This window comes from Garra rufa, chromosome 22 (assembly GCF_049309525.1).
Source record: "Garra rufa chromosome 22, GarRuf1.0, whole genome shotgun sequence".
NCBI classification, from domain to species: domain Eukaryota; kingdom Metazoa; phylum Chordata; class Actinopteri; order Cypriniformes; family Cyprinidae; genus Garra; species Garra rufa.
The window spans coordinates 10,971,949-10,984,940 of record NC_133382.1 but is presented as its reverse complement, the minus strand read 5'-3'; the positions used below and the strand labels follow the sequence as shown (position 1 = coordinate 10,984,940).

The 12,992-nt window shown below is 32.6% G+C and overlaps 1 protein-coding gene across 1 annotated transcript; it reads right to left on the bottom strand.

The window, feature by feature from the left end:
• Window positions 1–1,855: 1,855 nt before the first annotated feature.
• Window positions 1,856–11,235, bottom strand: taco1 (translational activator of mitochondrially encoded cytochrome c oxidase I). The gene is made up of 5 exons (XM_073828536.1): window positions 10,741–11,235; window positions 10,415–10,521; window positions 8,412–8,542; window positions 8,151–8,313; window positions 1,856–2,273 (listed from the first exon to the last, which is right to left on the bottom strand). Exons 1-5 carry the CDS (start codon window positions 10,973–10,975, stop codon window positions 2,064–2,066), a joined length of 846 nt encoding a protein of 281 aa, XP_073684637.1. The 5' UTR covers window positions 10,976–11,235; the 3' UTR covers window positions 1,856–2,063.
• Between the last annotated feature and the right edge of the window lie 1,757 nt (window positions 11,236–12,992).

Sequence of the window (12,992 nt, the reverse complement as noted above, 5' to 3'; positions counted from 1 at the left end):
GGGCAATCTGTTACAGGCCCAGCTTCATATGGAACATAATCCAAACGCCCTTCCTGTGAAAACACATTGAAATGTCTGATAGGGTCGTCCTCTTATGACTCGACCCAGAACATTGACAAACAAACCCTCACGTGGACAAAACCCTGTCAGTGTGAACCAGACAGCTGCAGCAGTGGAGGAAACTCCTAAACAAATCAATTACATTACAATCAAATGCGTTCATGAAGGCGCAATTATTTCTTATTGGCGATTTCAGACTTTTGAATCAACGGAGTGCTTTTGTCCTCAGGGCCAAACTCTTATCAGGAAAAAATTGAATATGCCTATGGGAAAAGGGTCAGAGGTTGATCAATGATCAATGTTCACATCACATATAGATTTAACTCAAGGCTTGTATATAGAATTATGATGAATTATCCATAGGTCAGTGACTAAAGACAGTAAGTGGGGTTGATCTATAAAACAGGCTTTTATGTGAACTGGTTGACTTTTTTAAGAACTAAAGCCATGACATTGGTTATGTACAGGATGCTAAGTCTGTTTTAATATACAGTCGTGGCCAAAAGTTTTGAGAATTACATAAATATTGGAAATTAGAAAAGTTGCTGCTTAAGTTTTTATAATAGCAATTTGCATATACTCCAGAATGTTATGAAGAGTGATCAGATGAATTGCATAGTCCTTCTTTGCCATGAAAATTAACTTAATCCCGAAAAAAACTTTCCACTGCATTTCATTGCTGTCATTAAAGGACCTGCTGAGATCATTTCAGTAATCGTCTTGTTAACTCAGGTGAGAATGTTGAAGAGCACAAGGCTGGAGATCATTATGTCAGGCTGATTGGGTTAGAATGGCAGACTTGACATGTTAAAAGGAGAGTGATGCTTGAAATCATTGTTCTTCCATTGTTAACCATGGTGACCTGCAAAGAAACGCATGCAGCCATCATTGCGTTGCATTAAAATGGCTTCACAGGCAAGGATATTGTGGCTACTAAGATTGCACCTAAATCAACAATTTATAGGATCACCAAGAACTTCAAGAAAAGAGGTTCAATTCTTGTTAAGAAGGCTTCAGGGCGTGTGTGCGACGTTTCTTGCAAGCCTCCATTTACTTGATCTAAAGTACTGCAAAAACAGTAAAAAAAAAATAAAAATATTCTTACTATTTAAAATAATTGTTTTCTATTTGAATATATTTTAAAATGTAATTTATTCCTGTGATTTAAAAGCTGAATTTTTAGCATTGTTACTCCAGTCACACGATCCTTTAGAAATCAGTCTACTATTTATTATTATTTTTATTATGTTGAAAACAGCCGAGTATAATTTTTCAGGTTCAGGTACTGACTCCACGCTTTTGAATGGTATTGTGTATATTGCTACTAAAGCTTTTTATTTTAGATAAATCCTGATATATGGATCTTTCTATTTATCAAAGAACCCTGAAATTTTTTTTTTCATGTTCAGTGGATTTAGAGTTTAGCTCATCAAAAAACAATTCATATTAATTATATATTTGAAAAACTACATATTCCTACAGTGTCTGCTGAGTTACTAAACCCATAACTAGACAGGCCAATAATATCATAAAATATATCAAGTAAGTAATTCAGCTGGGGGACGTTTTGTCCCCACACTTAATTGTGGCTCAGGGCATAAGTGAAACCGAGAGTCAAAAAAAAGCTACCCTTTAAAATTTTAATTCCTGACCCTGATTCTCAGTGTTCAGTAAACATTTGCACAGAGTAGCTATGTTTTAATTTTTTGTTTTTTCAGGATGTGGGAAATGCTATCACTTTTGATCGAGATCTGTATAAAAAAAAGTGTTTATGATACTCAAAGTGATACACATCTATGACTAACATATTTTCTTTATTTTCATGATGAAGATATATCAACAAGGTTAATCAAGCATTTACCATCACACAAAAACCCAAGTAAAGTCCAATAAAATTTGCCCAAGCAGGTCCATTTCTTTCAGCTGCTCTCAAGGCATGTCGATCGTTAATTAGTCCATTTATCTGAGTGTTCATCCAATTGTCAACTCGTTCCAGTTGAACTTTAGGTTTGCGCATGGATGTTATCCCATACCCGGACCACATCAGGGCAGTCATTGAGAGCCTCCAGCAGGCTGGATGCGGTCTCTAGCTGAGTCTGATTTAGGAGAGATGGGGTATGAGAAACAAACTCCAGACCAGCTGAAAACGTGTGAACCCCCAAATCTTCTAGAGCACTCCGCACAGCCTTCATGGATGTAATGTCACAGATAAACTGAAAGGAAAGAAGGAACTTCTCAATAAGACAATTTCTCATACATAATTTTACACACAAAGAGATTCTGTGTAAAAGTCTACACAGTTGTCTAATTGCTGGCAATAACAACAAAGCAACATTATGCACTATTCAGATTCTTGATCTTGAACTTAATGCATACTGTAAAACTGAACTGTATATGATGAATTTAAATTTACTGAAACTAAAATGAAATTGACAAAAAATATGGACACTGATGATCAAGTTTGGAATACATTTTAAGTTTTCATGATTTTGAAATGTCTCTTCAACATGATAATATATATATATATTCAAAATATATTTTAAATTGTAATAAAATGTCACATTATGTGACCCTGGACCACAAAACCAGTCTTAAGTAGCATGGGTATATACAGTATGTAGCAGCAGCCAAAAATACATTGTATGGGTCAAAATGATAATATTTTCTCTTATGCCAAAAATCATTAGACATTAAAAATTAATACTTAAAATGCTACAAACACGGCATTTACAAATGAGATTTGTATTTAATTTGCCAATTTTATAATTAATCTATGAGGTTATGGCTTAATATAATCAACAAATGTATTTCATAAAGTTATCTGAAACTAAAGTAATTGACATTTTGTGAAAATCTGATTTGGTGTTATTTTTTTTATACAAAACGGAACTTGTTTCTTGCCTGATCAGATTTGATTAAACCAAGGCTTGCATTCTACATTTCAGTGAATAAATAGAAATAATTAATCAAAGACAAAATCAAAATCGACAATATTTCTGTTTTGTCATTAAACTACAATATACAAAATTTCTGTTGTGTGATGTTTTAAATGAAAGGTCCCCTGTGCAAATATTTGAATTTGCTAATATTTTTTTCTGAATAAAGATATACATGTATAGTAATAAAATCCAAAATATTAAATGTCAAGGAATAGGTACTGAGTAATACACTACTTTGTAGAGGGAGGTCAAAATGGCAAATCAGTCAAGTTACAGGGGGGTAAAAATGACTTCAGAAAGATATCAGCAATATAATGTTATTTTTACACAGAGATTGGTAGTTCTATTAGTTAAATCTGTTGACTTTAGCTATCTTTGTTGCATTATGTCCTAATGATGACCATTCAAACATGGGGAAAACAGCATCTTCATTTTTACAAATTTTCAGGGTAACACTTTATAATAACGTTCAGTTCGAAGTATTTTATAAGTGATTAGTTAATGATGAAATAATCATTTACAAAACATTCACAAATGATTAATAAGTGATATGCTAACAATTTGTGTATGTTTTGTTAATTAATTTACAAGTAATTAGTTAATGATGAACTAATTATTTACAAAACATGACTATGTGTTTATAAATTATGAATAAGTGATATGTTCATTTTATTGTTAGTACTTTGCTAACGATTTACCCATCTGTCGTAAATTATCTAAAAAAAATGGCATATCATGAAATAATCAAACAGATCCTTAGTAAATGGTTAAAAATTACTAGTTAACCCCTTAACTGTCACCCCCATTTTTTAAGTTTATCCAAACTTAAATTGTAATTCATGAACACTTTGGATCTAAGGTAGGTCTCTTTTTAAAGAAAACAATCAGCAGATTACTGCAGAAGCGAAAAAAAAAAAAGTATTAACAAATTACAGAAGTTAAAATTTACTGTAAAGATAATACACTTTACAATTGGTATTATATTTTACATAAAATACATATTGTATATAACAGGTTTTGTCCTAAATTTGATATCAATTTGAAGTCTTACATCTAAAGAAGTTATTCCAAATTTGAAGTTGATATGAAAACAAATTTGAAGTTCCTGTGAAAGTTTGTTTAGGGCGTAATAAAATACTAAATAACCTTATATAATTCATACACTACATGGTGCTTAGTGCATAAGTACATAGTGAATAAGTGTATAGTGCGTCATTTGGGGCGCAGATCATGTTTGCCAAAGAAAACATCTTTACCCTCACCAATCAGCCCTTACATTGCAGTACACACTACAAAGTATTTAAAAGCTGTTAATGAATAAATAATGAATAAATCATTTACAAATCTTTCTGCATCCCCTAATCTAAAGTGTAAAATACTCATCAGTTGTAAATGTTTGGGTATCAGGTGGGTATACACACTGGGTGAAAGATCTTTGAATAATGAGTAAAACATTTACAGCTGATGAATTGTTTACACTTTAGATTAGGGGATGCAGAAAGATTTGTAAATGATTTATTCATGATGCGATCTTCAGTGAAGGATAACCATTTAAATGATTGACATTTTAATTATTTTAAGTGACAAATCATATATGTGACCCTGGACCACAAAACCAGTCTTAAGTCGCTGGGGTATGTTTGTAGCAATAGCCAAAAATACATTGTATGGGTCAAAATTATTGATTTTCCTTTTATGCCAAAAATCATTAGGAAATTGAGTAAAGGTCATGTTCCATGAAGATTTTTTGCAAAATTCCTACTATAAATATATGAAAATGTAATTTTTGATTAGTAATATGCATTGTTAAGAACTTAATTTGGACAGCTTTAAAGGTGATTTTCTCAGTCTTTTGATTTTTTTTGCACCCTCAGATTCCAGATCTTCAAATAGATGTATCTCGGCCAAATATTGTCCTATCCTAACAAACCATACATCCATAAAAAGCTTATTTATTGAACTTTCATATGATTTTGTGGTCCAGGGTCACATATTAACTAGTAACAGATTAACCACTTACTAAGGATCTGTTTGATTATTTCATGATGCTATTTTTTTAAGATAAATTACGACAGATTTGTAAATTGTTAGCCTATTACTTAATAATCATTTGTGAACGTATAATCATGTTTTGTAAATTATTAGTTCATCATTATCTAATCACTTGTAAATTATTTATAACTTAATCTACAAAACATATATAAAAATACTAACATATCACTTATTAATCACTTATGAATGCATAGTGATGTTTTGTAAATGATTAGTTCATCATTAACTAATTACTTGTAAATAACTTGTAAATGAATTAGCAAAACATACACAAATTGTTAGCATATCACTTATTAAACATTTATGAATGCTTTGCAAATCATTATTTTATCATTAACCAACCACTTATAAATGACTTACAACTGAACGTTATTATAAAGTGTTACCTTCAGGGTAACAAATAATGTTAAAACTAGAGATGTATCTCGGTTCATTCTGTCAAGAAAACTGCACTGAAAATACCAGTCTGAGTGCCATAAATATTCTTTTTCCAAAGTTTGCGTCCCTATAACTTAAGAAGTATTCACAATATGATTTTAGATTCTAGTGTCTTCATGAACATTTCTTTTGGAATCTTTTATTTTCAGTTTGTTGAATATTATCCATTTTCAGTGATTGAAAACCAAATGTTGGTCACTTTGTATGCAGCCGATGGTTATTTTATTTAAACAATGAAAAAATAATGTTGTAATTAGAATTATATCTTGTTTCCCTCTATCAAGGGATAGAATGTGTATCACTTTGTTTGAGTCTCGTAAATATTTTTTTTTCTCCAAGATTTGTGTGCTTCTAACTCTGACTTTGAATTTCAGGTGAAAATTGCCATTTTGACCTCCCTCTACAAAATAGTAGATTACTCAGTAAATATTCGTCCATGGCATTTAAGATTTTGCCTTTCGTCACTATACATGTGTATCTTTCATCATTATACATGTGTAATATTAGCAAAATCTAAAATTTGAGCCGGAGAAGATTCTGAAATTTGGTTGATTTGACACGGAAATACCCAAAGGCAGAATTAAATATTTAAAGGAGTAGTTTTTATTTCCCGATAATTTACTTACCCAAATGTTATCCAAGATGTTCAGGGCTTACTTCAGTCAAAAAGAAGTTGAGGTTTTTAAGAAAAACATTCCAGGATTTTTCTCGGGGGACCAATGGGTTAAACGTCTGAATTGCAGTTTCAATGCAGCTTTGAAGGGCTTTACATTATCCCAGCCAAGGGAAAATAGTCCTACCTAGCAAAACGATTGGTTATTCAGTTAGTTAAAAGATGGTTAGTTCTTCATCAGTGCAGGCCTGATAGTGGAAAAAATTCCTGAGCCTGAACTTTTTTTTCCCTTGCCCCCGAGGTGAGTGGGGTGGAGATACTATGTATGCGACGCACTTTTACACATAACTTGTTGGTTCAGTTCAGTCAGATAAAGGTTTTTCACAAAAAAAGCTTATAGATTGGCATTTCAGCCTTTATCCCATTAAAATGAATAAATCAAGTATATAATGCATAACATTTATTTAAAACAATGTCCTAATTGTTTAGATTTTTAGAAAGCACATTAACTTCTTTCACATTTACAACTCTGTGTTTGCATAAAAAACATTGGTCGAGATTTGCAATAATCTGACCTAAAACAGCTAAAAATTTGGACGTGCAAATTAATTCTATGTCACGAGGGGGCGCTTTAGGAGCGCTGAAATATTACGGTTTCCCTAAGAATGGCTGAAAGCAAAGCAGCATTAACGCTGTTTTATCAGTCATGAAATGAAAATGCCAACGACACGTTTCTGAGGACAGTCGGTTCCCTTCAGATACATTCATATAAAGACAACAGTGCCACGTTTTGACTTTGAAACGTGCAGTGAGCATATTTATTCAATGAAATCATTGCCTCTTAAAGTTTAATCCAGCTCTATAGCGATTCTCGTCTTTCCGTCCCCAACTGTAAGACCTCTTAAAATAATTAATCCTCTTCTTTTACTATTTAAAATATTTACCACTTTTTATGGCCTTAAATTTGATACAACTAAATTGAGGAGTTTTAAGGACCCCATGAGCCCTCTACTTCAGGATAGCCCGTCGGGCAGCCGGTCAAATAATGTTGGTAGCCCGACTGGAAAACCCAATAGCTCCGGGACGTCGGGCTAGCGATTTTGCGAGCCCTGTAAATATGCCTTTATCGAAATCCTTAATGTCTTCCCCTGGCTTCATAAACATAGCCATGACTTACGGTTTGAGTTGCCAGTAGGAGACAATTGTACAGTATGGGAGCTAAAAACACCTTCGCGCATGGAGCATTGCCTTAACCTGTATCAATCTATTTGACAAAGACACAAGACCCGCCCCTTCCCTACTTCTGATTGGCTCATCGGCTAGAATGTGACTTGTTTGAGTCGTTGAGCGTTAAAGCTGCTCTCTGACCTGCACATCTCAGATTTAGAGAAATGACAGAGCAATATCCGCGAACCTGATTTTTTTTTCCCCCACAGCCACAGTACGCCGGAAATCCGGCGTGGTGCCGGAACGCTATCACCCCTGTCAGTGTACTACAGTTCAAAAAGGTAGGGTAGGGTAAAAAACTCCCATCTCATTTTCTCCTGCAACTTTAAAAACTGCCCAACATCGCTGTTTTACCTTTTTTGTAAAGGGTGTTTGACTGTTTGCACATTTGCTTTGTAAACACTGGGTCGGTACTTTTGCCTACGTCCAAAGTAACTACATAATGCGCCAAGTTGAGCTAGTGCAAGATGAGCATTTGTGGTTATAAAGTATAGATTTTTTTTCTTTTTATCGGGGAAAATGAGTGATTGTTCCACTACATAAGACACTAATTCCTCAGCTGGGATCGTGTAGAGCCCTTTGAAGCTGCACTGAAACTGCAATTTGGACCTTCAACCTGTTGGTCCCTGTTGAAGTCCACTATATGGAGAAAAATCCTGGAATGTTTTCCTCAAAAACCCTAATTTGACTGAAGAAAGAAAGCCATAAACATCTTAGATGACATGGGGGTGAGTAAATTATCAGGAAATTATTATGGAATAAACATTCAACCCTTTAAACACAGAATTTTGCCCAATCCAGTTAAGAAAGTGCGCTCAGACCTGCAGTATGGGTTTCTCCTCCTCGTCCTCCATCTCCTGCACATCTTCAGCTCCTGCCTCAATGGCCAGCTCTAGAGCTTTCTCAGAAGAGATCCCATCTCTGGTTGCTGCCACAATCCCTTTCCTGTCAAAGTTCCGGCGAGCTCCTTCACACAGCGCCCCGCTGTGGACAAACAGAAAAAAAACTGCACTTAGTTGTGCATGAGTATTTTTATTACATCTTAAATACTTTTTTTGAGCACACAACTCATTAGTACTAACCCATGTTTTACCATGATGCGTTTAATGTCTTGATGGGAACGTGTGTTGTTGTCAGTCAAAACCTCAATGAGAAGCATGCATCCACCCGGTCCCGTGGCCTCATATATATACTGTGCTCCTGGCTTTAACTTCTATTATTCATTAAAAAAGAAAAAATAATAATACTGACATTTCATCGATGCACGACAGAATGGAAAGTATAAAAGTGATAAAAGCAGTCAAAACATGGTTTTCTATTGAAATAGTTTTAAATGCAATTTATTCCTGTGATGGAAAAGCTGATTTCTGCAGTCAGCTGATTTGCTGCTCAAAAAATATTTATTATTATTATTTATGTCGAAAACACTTTTTGATGTTGAAAACAGTTTTTATGTTGAAAACATTAGTTTTTTTTCTGCTTAATGTTTTTGTGAAAATACTGATATGCTACTATTCAAAAGTTAGGTGTAAGACTTTTTTTTTTTTTAAATTACAGTAAAAGACATTTACAAAAGATTTCTATTTTTATTAAATTCTGTTTGTTTGAACCTTCTGTTCATCGAAAAAAAAAATTTTTTTCAATTTTTCAAATGAAGGATCATTTAACACTGAACATTGGCAGCTTTGCATTACAGAAAAAAATCTACATTTTAAATAGAAAATAGTTATTTTAAATTTCTAATAATATATCACAATATTACAGTTTCCTGTATGTTTGATCAAATAAATGTAACCTTGGTGAAACATTAAAAATTAAACAATATTAAGAATTCTACAATTTTGTAACAGAAGTGTGTGTGTGTGTGTTTGCGTGTGTGTGTTTGTGTACATACACTACCAGTCAAAAGTTTTTGAACAGTAAGATTTTATGTTTTTATAGAAGTCTCTTCTATTCACAAACCTGCATTCATTTGATCCAAAGTACAGCAAACATGGTAAAATTGTGAAGTAATCTTACTATTTAAAATAACTGTTTTCCTTCAGAAATCATGCTGCTCAAAAAACAAAAAACAAAAACAAAACATTTATTATTATGTTGAAAACAACTGAGTAGATTTTCTCAGGTTAATTTAATGAATAGAAAGTTCAGAGGAACAGCATTTATCTGAAATAGCATTTGTAACATGATAAATGTCTTAATTAATTAAAAATATGTGACCCTGGACCACAAAACCAGTCTTAAGTCGCTGGGGTATATTTGTAGCAATAGCCAAAAATACATTGTATGGGTCAAAATTATAGATTTTTCTTTTATGCCAAAAATCATTAGGAAATTAAGTAAAGATCATGTTCCATGAAGTTTTTTTTGTAAAATTCCTACTATAAATATATCAAAATGTAATTTTTGATTAGTAATATGCATTGCTAAGAACTTAATTTGGACAACTTTAAAGGTGATTTTCTCAGTATTTAGATTTTTTGCACCCTCAGATTCCAGATTTTCAAATAGATGTATCTCGGCCAAATATTGTCCTATCCTACCAAACCATATATCAATAGAAAGCTTATTTATTGAGCCTCCATATGATGTATACATCTCAGTTTTGTAAAATTTTACCTTATGACTGGTTTTGTGGTCCAGGGTCACATATATGTATACTGACTCCACACTTTTGTATGGTATCGTGCATAACATTACAAAAGCTTTTTATTTTAGATAAATGATCTTTGGATCTTTCTATTCATCAAAAAATCCTGAAAAAAGTACTTCTTGAACAGCAAATCAGCTTATTAGAATGATTTTAGAAGGATCATGTGACACTGAAGACTGGAGTAATGATGCTGAAAATTCAGCTTTGAAATCACAGGAATAAATTACATTTTAAAGTATATTGAATAGAAAACAGTTATTTTGTATAGTAAAAATATTTCAAAATCTCACTGTTTTCGCTGTACTTTGGATCAAATAAATCCAGGCTCTGTGTGCAGAAGATTCTTTGAAAACATTCCAAATCTTACAATCTTAAACGATGTAAAAATTACAGTTTCATTAGTAGTAGATATTTAGAATTGTAAAGTCTTACGGCTCCTTTTATAGCTCCTTCTATGGTGGCTTTGGGTAGATTCTTGTTCCGACACTGCTCTAGAAGTTGTGCCAATGCAATGTTAAATTCTGGATTGGCTCCTCCCTCTGAAACATAAACACAGGGTCGCATACACATAATCTTACTGACCTTTGTAGTAGTAATAGTAACATGGTACAGTGACAGTATCAGAGAAATCTCAAGGTAAACACAAAGTCTTAGGTTCCTTTATCTTGGGTTTCTACAATACCTTGGTATGGATATTAACTGCTGGCCAGTGCCAGATTGGATAATCTAAATTCTTCTGTCAAATCTTATGCATTTACCTCTGACTGCAATCCTGATCATCATGGTGTACTTGCCAATCATCCGGGCTCGAGCAGCATCTTTGGGTATTTTAATGTCCTTAACTTTGGACCATTTGTTGTGTCCTGCCCAAAACGCAGGGCTGGAGTGCAGTGCTCTGCACGAATGGACGGCTGGACACTGACAGCGGCTCTGAACCACTGCAGACACCCTCGCTGTCAGTCTGAAAGCCCTCAGAATCATATCTCCTAACATTGTACTTCTCTCACTATAGATATATGCTCAGTTAGCAAATGACCTAACGTTAGGTCACATTTTAAAATGTCATGCTGTCTTTAGTTCATAACATGCACGTTTTAACCGCGGAGTTGCAAAAACGATATTCTATATATCCCGTGTTCGTTTCTTGCAAAAAATAAACAAAATGGTTGCGACAAATTACCAAGTTATACCATAGTTCTTCTGTGACTCTGGGCTAATTTACCCCACACGAGCCAACAGACAGCTACACTATAAGCGTCATTACCGGTGAACGAACGAATGCCAAAATAAAAGTCGTTAAAGCATTATTATCATATGCACCGTTCTGAGGTTTTCAAAAAAAAATTTGAAGTCTTAAAGTATGTGAGTGTTTCTTTAACTCTAAGCAGTTTCGGACCTGTGGGCTTTTAAAGCACACACTCTCTTCAAAGTCTATTTACAGCCCTATAGTATTTAATTGGTCTATTAATAATGTACAAAAATGGACTACAAAAGTGAACTTTGTCCTAGCAAAACTAATTTTATTCAAGGCTATTGTGCATAATTATTAGACAATTAGATAAAACTATCACTTGATTGATGACACATACGATATATTCATTCTTCTGTTCTAGGGCTATTTTAGTTAACCGAAACTATATATAAAAGAATAAAAAATTGTTAATAATATTACCTGAAATTAAACTTATTTTAAATTGAACTTATTTTATCGTATTCAGATGCCATAACATTTCTTAATTTCTTTTAGTGTAACTTGGTGTACTAAAATAATTAAAACTGAACTAAAAAACTAAATAAAACTATATTTAAAATAATTGTATTTAATATTACTTATACATAAAGATTTCAAAATAAAAACTAATTCATAATATTAATACAAACTATACACTACCAGTCAAAAGGTTTTGAAGAGTAAGATTACTTATGTTTTTTAAGAAGCTCATCAAGTCTGCATTTATTTGATTGAAAGTACAGCAAAAACAGTACAATTTTGAAATATTTTTACTATTTAAAATAATTGTTTTCTATTTGAATATATTTGAAAATGTAATTTATTCCTGTGATTTCAAAGCTGAAATTTTAGAATCATTACTCCCGTCACATGGTCCTTCAGAAATTATTTTAATATTCAAATTGTCTGCTAAAAAAGCATTTATTATTATTATTATTATTATATTGAAAACAGCTAAGTAGATTTAGGTTGCTTTGATAAACAGAAAGTTCAGAAGAACAGCATTTATTTTAAATAGAAATCTGTTGTAACATTATAAGTGCCTTTATCATCACTTTTGATTAACTTTAAGCATCCCTGCTAAATAAAAGTAATTATTTCTATAATTTTTCCCCCCAAAAAAAAATATGAAATAGTGTACAGTACAATACAAACGCTTTTTATTTCAGATTAACACTGATCTTTGGATCTTTATATTTATCAAAAAAAAAAAAAAAAACTTAACTGTTTTAAATATTAATAATAATAATGTTTCTTGAAAAGCAAACCAGCATATTAGAATTTTTTCTGAAGAGTTATTATGTGACACTGGAATAATGATGCCGAAAATGTACCTTTGATCACAGAAATACATTATATTTTAAAATATATTTAAATAGAAAGAAGTTATTTTAAATAGTAAAACCATTTCACAATATTATTGCTTTTGCTGTATTTTGGATCAAATAAATGCCGGCTTGGAGGGCAGAAGAAAATCCGTTAAAAATCTCTGAAATTTTACTGTTCAAAAACTTTTGACTCAACAACACTTAGAAAACTGTTCTGTTCTAGTCTCAAATTATGTTTACCTTGATTTGTCTTGTTTTCTTAAGATACATGATAAATGATAATGCAGGTACTGTAAGCCAGTTATAATTGCAAAATAGAGGGAAGGTTGCTGGTTTCATGTGTTACAATACACTGCTAAGTTTACCAAATATATACAAATATGTTCTAGGATTTAAACTGATTCATTACAGATTGGGAGCATGCAGCAAAACAACAAACTCGCTTATACAA

Excerpts from the sequence above, each read along its gene's own strand:
- taco1 (XM_073828536.1), bottom strand. The coding sequence starts at position 10,975 with ATGTTAGGAGATATGATTCTGAGGGCTTTCAGACTGACAGCGAGGGTG. Across the intron at positions 8,543-10,414 it reads AAGGAGCTATAAAAGGAGCC|AAGTTAAAGCCAGGAGCACA; the intron begins GTAAGACTTTAC and ends AATGAATAATAG. Across the intron at positions 8,314-8,411 it reads CGCATCATGGTAAAACATGG|CGGGGCGCTGTGTGAAGGAG; the intron begins GTTAGTACTAAT and ends GTTTGTCCACAG.